Raw genomic sequence first — 16,059 nt, 5'->3', positions numbered from 1 at the left:
TCCACAAGAAATACGATAATGAAGGTAAATAACTTGTCCCTAGAACGGATACTTCTAATCGCAGACTTCTCACCTTGTGAATAGATTCCAAAGCAATATTCACTAGGTGGAGGGACAGTGGAATGACTCAGTCTAGGAAATCTTGCACAGTAGATCGGGCAAAAAGTCCCTCCAACAGGACTTGGCTAACCGGCAATAGTGCTTAGTAAAAGTGTGAATTGACACCCACATAGCAGCATGCAGATGTCCAAGATTGGCACAAACCACACTAGCGCAGTGGTAGCAGCCTTTGCTCTGGCAGAATGAGCGTAAAGGTCTTTCAGGCACTGGATCTTGGCCAATCCATAGCAGATTCTGATACAGAGGATAATCCATCTGGAGAGGGGTCTCTTTTACACAGCTTTTCCCTTTTTCTCCTCAGAGAACCCCAGAAAGAACGAATCATTTACTCGATGGTTCTTGGTACAATCAATCCAAAAGCTCAGAGCACTCTTTGGATCATGACAATGAGATCTCTCCTCCTCCTTTAGATGGATGAGGTGGATGAGGAGGGGCAAAGAAAGCTGGTAGAATAATGGACTTTCCTAACTGATTTCGATCAAATGCTGCTTTAGCCCTGAACTCTAGCTTATCCGAGGATGTGATATATCAGCATTTCCCAAACTGTGAGTAGGGGTTTTAGTGGGTTGCAGACAACTGTGTGTAAGCAATATTAAAATGTTTGGGCACCAGTTCTAAGGTGCTGAACAATGTCCCACAGCCAAGTTTAAAAAAAATCCTTGCAAATATTCCAAGCAGAACTCGGGGTGAACCATCCAGTATGTCAAGAACGCCGCAGCAAGACTAATCCTAAACATCCCCCGTCACAGCCACATCACTTAACACCTCTGTGTCCTCCACTGACTCCCAGTCAACAGAAGAATAACCTTCAAACTCCTCAGCCACGCATAGAAGGCCCTTCACAAAGCCGGATCCGCATACTTGAATAACCGCCGCACATTTTACGTACCCAACAGACGCCACTGCTCCGCACAGCTTTCCCTTGCTACCGTCCCACGAATCAGCAAGACCAGAAATGGAGGAATGTCCTTCTTCTAGCTCATCTCCAAGACATGTAACACCCTTCCCATCCACCTAAGGAAATCCCCTCCCTGATGCAATTCAGGAAGGACCTCAAGACCTGGCTCTTCGGATTAACTCAGCACTTAGTCTGATACGGTGCAGCCCCTACCCCCACCCCTCAGCACCTTGAGACCCTCAAGGGTGAGTAGCCAGGCTTTACAATCCCTGATTGGTATTTGTTGATGCGGTCTGTTTACTTCACAAAGCCATTTTTACAGATAAAGTGCTCCCTATACGTAATAATACACAATCATACCCCTTGCGTATAACCATCACAGCTAAATGGAGAAACAAAGATGTGGCCTAACAGCCAGAGCTGCCAACTTTGGATCTGGGGACTAGGTTTGAGTCCAGACATTGACTCAACATAACACCCTTTGACTCTGGGCAAATCATTTATAAAATGAATCTGGTTTGTGTAATGTAATCTGATGCTAATGTTACGTGCTCTAATGTCCATGGCTTTGCTGTATAAAAGTACAACAGACATTTATGGATTACAAAATACAACATTGGGGCTTGTTTTCCCTCAAAAAGAGATATGAGGCTTTACCCCCGTACTCTGCTGCAGAAGGGGCTTTTCAAATTTGCTAAAAATTACTGGTATCAACACAAAGATTTTTAAAAAGCTTTGTGACTTTAGGTAACAGATGGCACGGGCCAGCACTACTCTCTGAGAAGTGCTTTAGCTCCAAATTTTAATGAAGTTCACCATCTGCCAATAATTATGGCAGATCAAAGTAGTGGCCACAGCCCGGTAAAAAAGGGTGTTGTCATGGTTGTTACATTCACAAACAATTGATGATAACACACTAAAAAAAGAAAAAAAGGAAATAAAAATAACAACAATACTGCCTCCCTCATTTTAGGAAGTTGGCTCTCTATATAGTGCACTAAAAAGAAGTACACTGTGTTGAGTGTCCAGGGATCCCCAATTGGTTTACAGAGGCTAAAGCATATAGTACTAACACTCTCTTTTGTGGTAGTGGGAGCAAGCAGTTAGGCTGATCAGAGGGTTTTGCTAAGCATTTGTTGTACTCACAGAGGCAATAAATGAGAGACACACTTAAAGAATACATTGGAGACCAAATTGGAAAGATAACATTTGTTTTAATATATGTTGTAAAACCAAGAAGTTCTTTAAAAAATAAGTACTATTTTGGTTATCAATTTATACAGGTAATTAAACTTTTCAAAGTTGTGTGCCTTTAAGCATAATGCAATCCTATGGGAAGAAAAGTCATATGCATAGTGGTAAGTATAGTCCGTTTCAAGTGGGTGACCTGGGTTTTGAATTGTAGTGGGCCAAGGTCCAAAGTGCTACCAGCAGTTCTTCCGAAACTGCCCAGATTCAGCCGGGAGCAGGGTGTAGATGAGGTTGGTAGATGTGTTCTACAGAGCAGGGGAACACCTGGAATCGGGCTGTACAGGGGAATTTAGGGACACGTCTGAGTGTTCCCAAACGGGGGTGTGGGTCGCAAGGGGTCTTGGAGCAAGGGGGCATAGGGTGGCCCGGGTGCTGAGTAGTTGGGTCCGGTAAGCTGAATGCACAATTATGATCCTCGCGGTTAGGGACAAACAGCTGGCAGGGGACTATCAGGACAGTTGGACCATCCACGAAGTGGGTTTCAGAGATTCAGACGTCCCTCGATGGCTGCTTGGTCGTGGTGCAATGGGAATCTGGATTGGACTCTCCCTATTGGTGTTTGGTGGAGGGCTTCCGGAACCACGGGTATTCGTGGTTTCTGGTGTCCTTGTGACTTCACAATCAGTGGGGAGACAGATCTGACCCTCCAGAGCATTGGCACGCTTCCTGGTCATCTGTGGCACCAAGGAGCTGCAAGGCGGTGGACCAGACTCTTCGATGCCAGCAGACTGCAGGGGAGTAACTCCTTTACTCCAAGGTAGACTGTAGGCAATTTTTGAAGTAATGGAAAATTACCCAAGGCTGTGGTAAACAGCAGGCCAGTCCCCTCTGCTTTGCTAGCCACCCAGTTTCCGCAAGAGCAGTAAACGTCAGAGCAGCCAATGGGCTACTAAGTTCCCTCCTACCTGATGACCACTTCTTGCAAAGTGTGGTATCTGTCTATCCGAGGATACACCATCCTGTCCACGCCCAATATGACAGGACCCCTCGCATGGAGTGTGGAGCTCCTTAGCCAAACCCAGAGGTGTGGCTACCAAGGCGGCTACATGCCATTGGGAAATCAATTTGGCAACTGGTTGCCCTCTCATGTACCTAGTGCCAGCCTGTTAGCCTGAACAATGGAGCAGCCCTCTCTTAAGAGTTACTCATTTGCTCTTCAAAGGCAGGTTCTCCCTTGAAGCTTGCTTTTTGGGCCAACACCTGTGTGGCTTCCTCTCTCCCGTGCAGGCTGCTATTGCCTTCTTTCCTGGGAGTCATTTGCATGTCTCCCTAGGAAGGCAGAAAGCGAGCACAGGAGAAGATCACATGTACAAAAGCGGACAGGCATTAGGGATTTATAAAATACATTTGTAAAAGTTTCACACTGCAACAAGTTACATTGATTTCGACTTGAGCATCATGTCAGGCTTAACATAAGACAGTTTTCGGATATTTTAAACTATCAACTTTAGTAGTCCCAGTCTGAATTTAGAGGGGCTGCCACGGCAGCCTGAAACTCTGCTCTTGCGAATATGGCTACTTGCCTTTTCAACAGTAAAAACGACAATTGTGAGTCTTTAACATTGCAACATGTAAAATACATATTGAACTTTTGTAATATAAAGCAACCTGCCTTAGAGCTCACTATGGCTACTTTAGGGGTGATTTGCATACATTAAAAAGGGAGGACTTAGCTTTGCCATTACTTTAGATGGCAAAGTGGAGTTAGTTTGAAAACTGCCCTTCCAGTCGGTGTTGAAGATTAGTAGCCATGTTTTACCTCGTCACATCCAGGGTAGCATTCACATCCAAGGTAGCACAATCAGTGCTGCAGGCCCTGGAGTGGCTCGCTAACTTACAGGCCCTGGGTACCATATGTTAGGGACTTACAGTTAAGTTAGCTTATGCCAACTGAGTATAAGCCAATCAAATATTTATACGTTAAGGTTAGGGCACTGACACCTAGGTCTGGTTAGTAGGCCTCAGTGGACTTTCAGAGTTGAAAACCCAGCATCATTGGTCCAAAACCTTGGTGGATGACAACACAAAAAGAGGGATTTCCTTACACACTGCCCTCAGTTTGAGCAGACTGATGTGCAGAACATGTTCTTCTGGAAACCACAAGCCTCTTATCTCTAGAGCAGCACCACCCTAATTGTGGATATATCTGTCTCCAGAGTTACGAAGGCTGTTGGCGGTGAGGGGGAGGGATAACTGACATCTCCTGAGAGAGGTGTACCTTTGTAGACAACCATATCAAGCCCACTGCAGTGTCACGTGAGATCCTGATGGTGTCCACCAGATGTTCGCCGTGCTAGAAAAGTTGCCTTCAGAGGCACCACTACCTCCCGAAACAGCCCAATGTGCCTGATCCTCTGAGGACGAGGGAAGACTTGAAGCAACATCAAGTCCAGGAATGTCTCATTGAATGTGAGCCGTTATAGGTCTTTAGGTGAAACCTGGGCAGGTTAAAAAAAAGGCCAAGATGAACAGCATGGATGTTGTTGCCTGTGAGTTATGTGACATCATCTACAGAGAACTGGCTTTAAGCAGCCTGTCGCCTAAGAACAGGAATATCGAAATCTCTGACCTCCTGACATTGGCCACAACCACTTTCTATCATCTTTGTGAAGACTAAAGGTGCACATTTTAGTCTGAAAAGGGAGGACTGTGTGTTAGTTGAGAGTGAATCCTTTCATGAAAAGGTGATACCTCCTGAGAGACTGCATGATTAGGGTAAATAAAAATAAGGGTCCTACAAGTCAAGGGACACAGACCCATCTGCATCTTACTGCACCAGAAGAACCTCAGCCAGAGACAACACCTTTAACTTTTCCTTGCCAAAGTAAAAATTCAAGAGCCTGAGGTCTAGAATCAAAGCAAGACTGCCACCCTTCTTGGGAACCTGGGGAAACCACAGCAGCCCCAGTACTCGATATCCTTCTTTGACAACTCCACCACTCCATTGAGCAACAGGACAGCCACCTTCTGCTACAGCATTCAGAAAATGGCCTTTCAACTCAAGTGACTGCGGGGGAAATGTGGGAAGTGGTCTGTATGACCTATTCCTTTTTCAACAATCTTAAGAAACCATTGGTCCCAAGTTATGGCTGCCAGGTCTACAGAAAGGAGGACACCTGTTCTTCCACAAGCTGTAAATGCTCTAAAAATAAAAAAATAAAAAGTGGCTGTTCAAATGAAGAGGAGAGTTGCTGGATCGGACGGCCACTGCCTTTAGTTCTGCCCCTGTATTGCATGAGGAACTGGTTCTGTTAATAGGGAGCTGAAATGGCTGGCACAGACAAAAGCTGACTCCTTTCGAGATCATCTGATTTGCAAAGCTGGCAGTAGTCTTTTACCAGACACTGAAGGCCCTAAGATGGGGTCGCCACGTTGCCCAACTTAAAATCTCTCAAATTCAGCATTTGTCTTAACCCCAAAAACATCACTCAGTCCAACGGCATGTCTCTGACAGCTGCTCGGGAATCCCTGGAGAAGCTGGTCAATCAGAGTGAAGTATGCCTTTTGAGGACCACAGTGGAACTCATTGATGTAGCGACAGAATCAGATATGTCCAGGTCAGCTTCAATATTCTGTCAGGTTGGCATCCTGCCCGTTCCGACCCATCTATGCATAGTGTTATTTAAGGTGGTTGAGAAAGTTTGGAACCACCATCTACACCATGTCCTAAAGGATATGCGTACACCTTCCCAACAAACAAGGCGCGTAGAAAGTAAAGAGCACCAGGCTGTCTTCTAACCAAGCACCTCCAGATTCACTGACATCTTTTCTGGATGAGCTATTGGAAAGAAGCCTAGGTTTTTGTTTTGAACACGAGGAGGCATTTATGTCCAAGTATTTTGGGAGCTCACAAAAGCTGGACACTCGGGGGTCTAGGGATCGAGAGAATCACCGCCTGGGCAGATGTGGGCCTTTCGCATTCAGTCAGGTCAGAGGTGAAGGCTGAAGGCTGCAGGAACTTGGTTGATGCTGGGCTTGTTTACTATCAAGGGCAGGTCCGTTTTTGCAAGTAAAATAAATTACCTCCAGGGGAGCAGGCCCTGATGGACAGTCCATTTCTACATCAAGGGGAGCATCCAATCCACTAGCCATTTGTAAGGAGATCCGAAGATGGGGGCGGGATCAGATTGGCTGCCTTGCTACTATCATGCGTATCATGTTGGGCAGCTTCAGGCATTTTACATTTATCAGAGTCTGAGCCAAATCTGTCAGACATTGTTTGCTACTAACAATGAAGAGTACTGCCTCATTGTTACTCCTTGGACCTTTCCTCCTCCACAGTTCATTGAGCTCTCTCAGAGGGATCTCTTAGGAGTGCTTTTGTTTTTTGACAGCAGATTGGTAGGGGGAACTGGCCCTGTCTGAACAGGTGGTGCCGGAGATGGCACTGGCATCAAGGGAACAAACAAAACGGCAAAGATCTATGCATTTGGAAGCTTCCTAATGGCGTAGGGGATGTTCATTGTGGAATAGAAGGGACTAACAGTGCTGAGAGAGGGCCCCCTGGAGTAAATCCAAATTGAGTCTCAAAAGGTCTCACATCTCCATTGTGCCATGCATAAAAAATGTTGGCTCGACTTCCCTTATCTAGAAATTCAGGAAGGTAGGAGGTGGCATTGGGAAGGTCACTGAAAGCTGAGGAGCCAATATGGACCCAGGGGAAAAGGCTCCAAGAGAGGAGTTCACTCCACCAGCTGCAAATGGAATGACCGCATCACAGGGGATGTAGAACATTGAGGTAACTTATTGTTAGACAGGGAACACTGGTTAGGTGAGGACTCTATATGCCTTCTCTTCTTATGCTTTCATTGTTTTTCTTCAAAGACTTGCAAAAAGGAGATGACCTGGAAGGGGAACGAGATCTTGAACTTTGCTCGTCGCAGTCGATAAAAGTTTAGTCTTACACTTTTTTATGGCCTAGGCACGCTTGAGACCGCATTTGTCGCATGACCTTGTGTTGTGCTAAGAATGTAAGCACCAAGGACAGACTTCAAGTAGGTCCGAAATAGACATTTGCCCGTTACAATCCCAACTGTGATTAAACCATAACGTTTTTTGAAGGCGACCTCCCTATCAGTGCACTTCATTTAGAGGGGTATGAGAAAATGATCTGAATAAAACACTGGCAAGCGAAAATGAGAGCTCTGGATTGTACATGTGTGTGTTTGAATGGCCTCTATTTGGCTACAGAAACTTCAGTATGCTGTTGCTATAGAGGTGGAGCCAGAGCTCAGAATCAGAGCACTAGAACCATGACAACAGTTAAATATGCCAGCTTTCTTCATTACAACAGTCTTCTGAAGCAGTGAGAGACAAAAGTACAGATGGAGTCCAGCCACAATTACAAAAACAAATGTAACTAGATATAGTTTTAATTAAACAAGGTCACTATTTTTCCAAGAAATTATTGCTAGTATAGCCACACAACCGACCATGACAGAGAAAAAAACAAACAAACGGTGAAGATCTATTGCATTAACCTTACAAACCCTAATAAATAAAGTTTTCAGGTTACAGAGAAAAAAACTAACAGTTGAATCTCTTTGTTGTTGATCTGTATATAACAAGCATACATACCCATCATGGGATAGAAGTGTGCGATCACAGCTGAACTTGTTTGGTAGCAGGAAAGGAAAGTATTGAGGTAATATTTCGCCTGGTGGAGTGGCGTGCTCTGTTGGTACCAGAAGGCTCGAGCAGAGCTCAGACACAACTGCTGATGGATCTGCATCACAGTTAGCATTGAACCCTGGGAGAGGAGGGGTGTTTCAGTGGCTGCTGCTTTGGTTTCGAAGATGCCATCATTTGTTTCCATTTCTTCTAAACTGGGGTCAGAAGTGATATCTGCAAAGTCCTAGAATGCCAATGAAGAATGCACGTTAGGCTAAGTAGGTTTGTTAGCCATATTAAATGCACAACTAAAAGAACAGCTCCATAACTAAACTTCAATTCTAACATCTTATATACTACTGTACTATGTTTGCCAATGAGTGCCTCAAATAACCACTTAAATTACAAATTAAATGGGTATAATAATTTGACAAACGCTCAAATCATCATCAAATAATATTTATTCGACAGACTGTCAGCCATAAAATAGCTCTTTCTGGTGGATACTCTAACAGCAGATCCCTCACCTTGTGTATATCCCCACACACAAGACTAGTTCCAGAAAGGATAAGTTACTTACCTGTAAACCTAGTTCTCTTCCAGGGGTATCCTCATCAAAATCAAAAGCACATGAATTGTCCCGCCTATGGGCGGGGACTCAGTTAATATATAAAACATAGATGTCGAAACAATATATGTAGCTATATATGAAACACACAATGCAGGCTTCCATATACTAGAAATGCAGAGCAATGTTGTAAGAATGTCCCTTGCACCTAAATATAATTCCAATAAAGCAGGGAGAAAGAAACACATTTGAAAACTGCTTTAATGCACAGCAGTAATCATAATCCTGCAAAGAGGAATGAACGAACAATGCCAGCACATAGGCTGCATTGTAGAAACATCAGAGTAGAAAGCTGAAATGCTCACCCACGGAAAAACACAGAATAAACTGGCACCGTCCCTTTAAGGCAGTCATGAACACTAGCTTCCCATCATGCCTCAGGGGTGACAGGTCAGTTGTTCTTTGTGGAGAACCAAAGGCCAGGGCACAAAGAGATGACGTATCTTGATCACTTTACAGAGGAGGCGGGTGGGTTGCTTATGACTTTGATGAGGATAGCCCTGGAAGAGAACTAGGATTTCAGGTAAGTAACGTATCCTTCTCTTCCAGGGGATCCTCATCAATTGTCATAAGCGCATGAATAGAATAGCAAGCCCATCCCCTCATCCTACGGGCAGTGACAAGTGCACAATAAAGAGACAATGTTAAAAAAGACCATTACAAAGACTCCAATTAAGCCAGCATTGGAACATATTCCTCAAGGATGCTTAGCCTACTTGGGTATCCGCTCTGGAGTCAGAATCCAGACAGTAATTCCTAGTAAACATATGAACCGATTTCCAAGTTACAGCTTTACAAATCTCGGCCATTGGTACACTGTGTAATAACGCTATTGTAGCAGCCTATCCCCTAGTAGAGTGAGCTTTAGGGGAGGCTCACAGAGGATTCTTCGCTAATTGGTAAGCCAATTTAACACAGGACATTATCCACCTTGAAATGGATCGTTTGGAGGCTGGAAAGCCTGTTGTAACAGAGCCGAAGTTTACAAACAATTGATCAGCCTTTCTAATGGATTTTGTGTCCTCCAAATAGAATTTGAGAACCCTCTTGAGGTCTAAAGAGTGAAGAGACCTTTTTTGCTGGTGTAGCAGGATTTGGAAAAGTAGATGGGAGAGACATTTTCTGATTGATATGGAAGTCAGACAATACTCTGGGTAGGAAAGACAGGTAAGTTCTCAAAACCACCCTATTGTGATGGAAAACAGTATACGTTCCTTAGAACAGAGTGCTTAGATTTCACTCACTCTGCGTGCTGATTTAATAGCCACCAGAAATGCTACTTTCCATGTAAGGTGCTGTAATGTGGCCTTATGAATGGGTTCAAAAGGAGGACCCATCAATTTTGACAAAACAAGATTCAACTCCCAAGGAGGAGAAGGAGGTCGGACAGGGGGATACACCTTCTTCAACCCCTGAAGAAAATCCTTGACCACCTTAAGTTGAAAGAAAGAAGGTTGGTTAGGTGATTTTCTATAGGCTGTAATGGCCGCCAAATGAACTTTTATGGATGTGTATTTCAAACCAGATTTGGCCAAGTATAGCATATACGGCAAGATTACCTCTTCTTGCCCGCTAATCTGACTCTAACCATTACGCATACACCACAAGTAAAATCTTTTCAATTTAAAAGATTAAGAAGTTTTTGTGGATAGTTTCTTTTATTCCCTCAAAATGTCCATGAAATTGAGGGAGGTTCAAATATCTGTACTGCAGGACCTCAGGAGCCATGCTGCTAAGCTCAGCGAGGGAAAGCTGGGGTGCAGAATCTTCCCTTCTATTTTGGTCAGAAGGTCTGGCCTGCACAGGAGTCTCCTGTGCAGACAGATCGAGAGCTGTAATAGGTCTGGATACCACCATTGGTGAGGCCAGTCTGGTGCAATCAAGATCATCTTCATCCTGGTTAGGATGAGCTTGGTCACCAAATTCGGGAGGAGAGGAAGGGGCGGAAAAGTGTATGCAAATGTCCCGGACCAGTCTCTCTCTAAAAGAGCATTCCCTCTAGTTCCTGGTCGGTAAAATCTAGACGCGAAAGCATGGCATTTTCTGTTTAGATCGTCCGCAAAGTGGTCGATTGATGGACGACCCCATTGATGAAAAATGTCTGCCACCACCTTGTCATTGAGCACCCAGTCTTCTTGTTCTTCGAATTGTCGACTGAGAGAGTCTGCTTGCACGTTCTGTTCTCCTGGCAGATGCACTGCTGTGATCGAGAGTTTCCTGGCCAGCAGTCAGGGCCAGATAGCCTGAGATTCCAGAGACAGAGGGCGAGAGTGTGTTCTACCTTGTTTGTTTAAGTAATACATGGTGGTTGTATTGTCCGTTTGTATCAGAAATGACTCGGACTGAATCGATGGATGGAATGCTTTGAGAGCCAAATGAACCGCACGCAGTTCTAACATGTGGATATGATAGGTCTGCTCCTTGCTGGTCCATCTGCCCAGAGTCTGAAATTGACCCAAATGCGCTCCTCATCCCTTAAGAGAAGCATCTGTGATCAGGGATTGTTTTGGCAGAGGTTGATGGAATGGGACTCCCACCAGAAGATTCTTTGGCTGAGTCCACCAGAGAATGGACTTCTTTGCTGCTTGAGAGAGGAGAATTCGGTCTTCCCAATGACCACAGGATTGGTCCCATCTGTCCTCCAGATCCTCCTGCAACGGTCTCATTCTCAATCTGGAGTTGGGTTTGAGAAATATGGAAGAGGTCATCAAGACGCAACTTGCCTTACTGATGGTTGATGTGCTTGAAGGATGATATTGCATTTGGTTCTCATTCATGTCTCTCCTCCAAAGGAAACACTTTTCCTAGGCCGGAGTCCAAGGTGGAGCCCAGAGAGTGGAGCAATTGAGTGTGCTGATTTTTCCATGTTTACATGTAGGCGCAAGCAGTGAAGGAGATCAAGGTAGGTGTGGTAGTGGTTCTGTACCATGTGAGGAGATGATCCCTTCAACAGCCAGTCGTCCAGGTATGGATGCAAAAACAGGCCTTGGTGATGTAATGCTGCTGCCACCACTGCCCTGCATTTCGTGAATACCCGTGGGGCAGATGTGAGGCCGAACAATAAGAGACTGTACTGGTAATGCTTCGCACCTACCATGAATCACAGGAACTTGCGATGCCGTGGGGCAATTAGAATGTGAAAGTACGCATCTTGGAGATCCACCGAACAAATCCAATCTCATTACCTCAGATGTGGAAATATTTGATGGAGCGCCAACATACAAAACTTCTCCTTTCTGATGAACTTGTTCAGAGATCGAAGATCTAGAATAGGTCTGAACTGGTTTGCTTGGTCGTTTTTTTCGGAACAAGGAAATATCTGGAGTAGACTACTTTCCCTCTCTGGGCAGGAGGGACCTCTTCTATGGCTAGTTTCTTCAGAAGGGTCAACACTTCCTGACGCAGCAGTTCCAGGTGTTGAGTATGTGACATTACAGGAGGAATGTCTCGTGGAGGCGCGCAGAAACGTAGCACGTACCCACTGCGCAGTATATTTAGAACCCACTGATCTTTGGTGATGTTGCGCCACTCTTAAGCAATTTGAAATACGGTGCTATAGGAAGCTGAAAATCAGTGCTTGCCTTGAGTTTTAGCTGCGGAAGAGGACTGTTGCTGATATCCTCTGCCTCTCGAGGAACGACTGCCTTGGTATTGAGATTTGTTTTGCGAACATTGAAGGTTTTGAACCCTCTGTTGGTAATTTTTGCGATTATAGGGTCTGTAATGTTGTTTAAACACAGCCTTTAGTGTATCCAACTCGGCCTTCATTCTGGCCATTTCCCTTATCAGTGTGTGATCCAAAAAGGGAGTTCCCAAAAAAGGAAGGTTCAAAATATGCTGTTGAGCTTCCGGTTTCAAAGCTGTTTGGCGCAACCAGGAAGACCTCCGTCCATATATTCCATGTGCATACGAGTGTGCAGCCAAAGAAGCCCCAACCGCTGCTGTGCTGATTAACTGATTGGCTACAAGGGCCCCTTCTTAGAGAATCTCTGAGAAGTCTTTTTGATCCTCCTTTGGCAGTCTCTCTTCAAAACGCTCCAGCGAATCCCATAAGGACCTGTCGTAACGGCCCAGCAGGGCAGCAGCGCTAGACACCTTAAGAGAAAATGCTGCAGAGCCACAGCCCTTCCTCCCCAAAGAATCCTGGGCTCTACTTTATGAGGAGGAAGAAGTCATTGCGTATGTCTCCTTTGCTGCTGCGATCATGACAGAATCCAGTGGAGGATTCAGAAAGAGAGGATCCGATGCAACAGGTTTATATTTTTTCAGGATCTGAGCTGGAGCTGCCTTATTCGAGGATGGGGTGAGTAAGATGTCCATTACCGGTGCACAAGTTACTTACCTTCGGTAACAATATATTTGTAAGAAATAGTAGTTAGTATTAGATTCCATACCTTAGAATATCCCCAGGCATCAGTCTGGATCCGGAAATTTTTGCGTAGCAGTCCCCCGGCGCGCCGGCAGGAGTCGTCTGCAGCTCCACGTCCGTCGTCAGGATGACGTCGCTGGAGTATTTAGACGCCGCACTCGCGAGCCGATGTCAGTTCTATACACAGCTTTTCCACGCCAGAAACACAGAGCCATGATAAAAACCAACACTGGTGCCATGAAACTAGGGCCCTGAAAAGGGTTGACCTTAACCCTAGATATCGGTTCGCAGACAGGGGAGGATGGGTGGGGCGGTAAGGAATCTAATACTAACTACTGTTTCTTACAGATATATAGTTACCGAAGGTGAGTAACATGTGCATCTGAAAGAAACAGGTTAGTATTTGATTCCTTTCCTTAGAATAGATACCCCAGCAATATCAACCCCGGTCATGGGTCTGCGAACCAATGATCACACCAGAAAGTCCTGGAGAACAGAATGGCCGAAAAAGCCATCTCTCCGGACTTGGCTGTCCAAGCAGTAGTGTCTTGCAAACGTGTGCAGCGAGGCCCACGTAGCTGCCTGACAGATGTCCTGCAAGGGGACTCCCCGACCCAAGGCAGTAGTTGTCAGGCTCAGCGTTGGTTCTCTTCGGGGCTGTGATGAATACCCTATAACTTCCCCCACACGACTCCCCTAGAGCCTGGAATAAGAACCACAGACTGTCAGTAAGGGTCCCGTGAGGGCGGGAAAGGAAGGGGACAGCTGGGAGGGAGACCTGCAATGAGAAAGACAAAGTTTTAGAAAACACCCTCCCAGCAACCCCACAAGAAGCCTTGATACAATTCTTCCGTGCTATATACTCCTTTATTCTAAGCCCCTACCTGAAAAGGAAAATACAGGAGGCTTTGTATTTCGGGAGGAATGATGGGGTGCAGTCAGGGATGGAAACCAACTGTAACAATAAATGCAAATAACCACAATGAGCTACAGTGTCATGAGAAGCTATGTTAATCACCTATAACACCTTCCACATACCACTCATGTACTGTGTTTCTTCTTTAGGTTTGACCATTCCCTAGATCACGTAACCCATGGCTCCTCTCCCTGTAGTGTTAGATACAAAGCGCAAAAAAACATGTTGGGGCACAATATATCACAAAGAAAGATACAGCAGGTTACTTTTTGATATCCGTTCAGTAGTAGTCCTGCCACTTTGTACTGATTATCCAAGAAGGGAGGAGTCTGCTTCTGGACACCTCCGTGTCTTGAGCCCAGTATAACGTACAAAATATACAGTGTTAATCCATTCGAATCCAATCTCCTTATGAGAGTAAAAAACAATGCAGGTATCTTACTGGGCTACGATTATAGTCCCGGTCTAACCTGACCTTCAACAAGCCTCTCCCCGCATTGAGAACGCGAAAAGCTGTCTCTGCCAACAGGGAGAGAAAGAAAGAGAACCCTTGTTAAACTCACAAGGTTCTCCTATGTCTGTGAAGGTGCACCCAGCCGCGTGCAAAGTCAGCGATTTCAATCCTTACTTCCTCCAACTCAGAACGGGAATAAGTAATACTGACGGACAGCGATGGTCAGAACAGGAGCTTACCACTAATCCGCCTTACCGATCCGACCAACTTCATAACTAGAATTATCGGCACCGATGCCGAGGACCGGCTGAGTCTTTATTTTCTGGTCTGCGCGTGACCGACTTTGCAACGTGACGTTGTCACCCGGTATGCTGGGAAATGTGGTTTGGTCACGGCAGTTGCCATTTGTCCCGCATTAGGCGGACAGCGACCCAGCAACGTCGAAACCTGACAGCACATCCCCCCTCACAAGGGGCGCTGGCCAGCGGCAGGCTTCCCAGGAACAAGCGATGGTACTTCGCCACCAGACGAGGAGCATGAACCATACGAGCAGGCTCCCAGGAGTCCTCCTCCCGCCCATAACCCTTCCAGGAAATCAGGTACTGCAGATGACCCCTCACCAACCTGGAATCAAGAACCCCCCAAACCTCATATTCACGGTCTTGATGGACCCAAATAGGCGACGGAGTACGTCGCACTGGACAAAGAGAGGGCTTCAGCAGAGACACGTGGAAGACAGGGTGGATCCTCAAGTGCGCAGGCAGGTGCAACCGAACCGACACAGTGTTCACATGACCAGCAACCCTATAAGGTCCAATGAATCGAGGATTAAACACAATGTGCCTCTTAAACCTGATATACCTGGTAGACAACCACACCAGGTCACCCGTTTTGTAGACCAGGCAAGGCCTGCGGTGTTTGTCGGCCTGAGCCTTGTACCTACTCTTGGCACGAACAAGGTTCTTGCGTGCGTCTGCGAGTATCCGGCGCATACGCAACAACCTGGTTCTGACCTCTGGCATACTCACATTGTCATTTGGGAGCAACAAGGGACTAAGCCGCGGATGGTGACCATAGGAACAAAAGAAAGGGGAATGAAGCGTGGAGGAATGTTGTGTGTTATTGTATGCCGCCTCTGCCACCCACAACCAATCCACCCACGAGTCCGTATTAGTCTGAACATAGCAACGTAGGTATTGCTTCAGTGTCTGGTTCAACCGTTCTGTCTGCCCATCGGTCTGGGGTGGTAGCTGGCCGACAGGGAGGAGGAGACCTGCAAAGCAGAACACCATGTCTTCCAAAACCGGGCAGTGAATTGGGCCCCTCTGTCCGACACTATCACCCTCGGAAGACCATGTAACCTAACCGACCAACTTCATAACTGGAATTATCGGCACCACTGCCGAGGACCGGCTGAGTCTTTATTTCCGGGTCTGTGCGTGACCGACGTTGCAACGTGAAGTCGTCACCCGGTATGCTGGGAAATAGGGTTTAGTTTGGCCACTGCGGTTGCCATTTGTCCCGCATTAGGCGGACAGCGACCCAGCACCGTCGAAACCTGACAGCAGTAGCACTCATGGCCCGAGTGGAATGGGCACGCAGCCCAACAGGAGGCTCCTTTTTAGCCAGTGAATAACAAGCCTTGATGCACAGAATGACCCATCGAGAAATGGTCCATTTGTGCACCGCCCGTCCCTTCTTTGCGCCCACGTAACCAACAAAGAGTTGGTCATCCACCCGGAACTGGCGTGTGCGATCCAGATAGTATGAGAGCGCACGTTTTGGGTCCAGACGGTGGAGCCTCTGTTCGTCT

General features: G+C 46.1%; 1 protein-coding gene across 1 annotated transcript in view; it reads right to left on the bottom strand.

Moving 5' to 3' along the window:
• The window catches only part of MDN1 (midasin AAA ATPase 1), a 2,142,100-nt gene that overhangs the window by 787,441 nt on the left and 1,338,600 nt on the right, over positions 1–16,059 (bottom strand). Inside the window, exon 65 of the mRNA XM_086926648.1 lies at positions 7,847–8,123. Coding sequence (XP_086782774.1) covers positions 7,847–8,123 — 277 coding nt within the window. The remainder of the gene's footprint in view (positions 1–7,846; positions 8,124–16,059) is intronic.

This window comes from Lissotriton vulgaris, chromosome 6 (assembly GCF_964263255.1).
Source record: "Lissotriton vulgaris chromosome 6, aLisVul1.2, whole genome shotgun sequence".
NCBI classification, from domain to species: Eukaryota; Metazoa; Chordata; class Amphibia; order Caudata; family Salamandridae; genus Lissotriton; species Lissotriton vulgaris.
The sequence above is the reverse complement of the archived record's forward strand: the minus strand, read 5'-3'. Positions and strand labels throughout refer to the sequence as shown.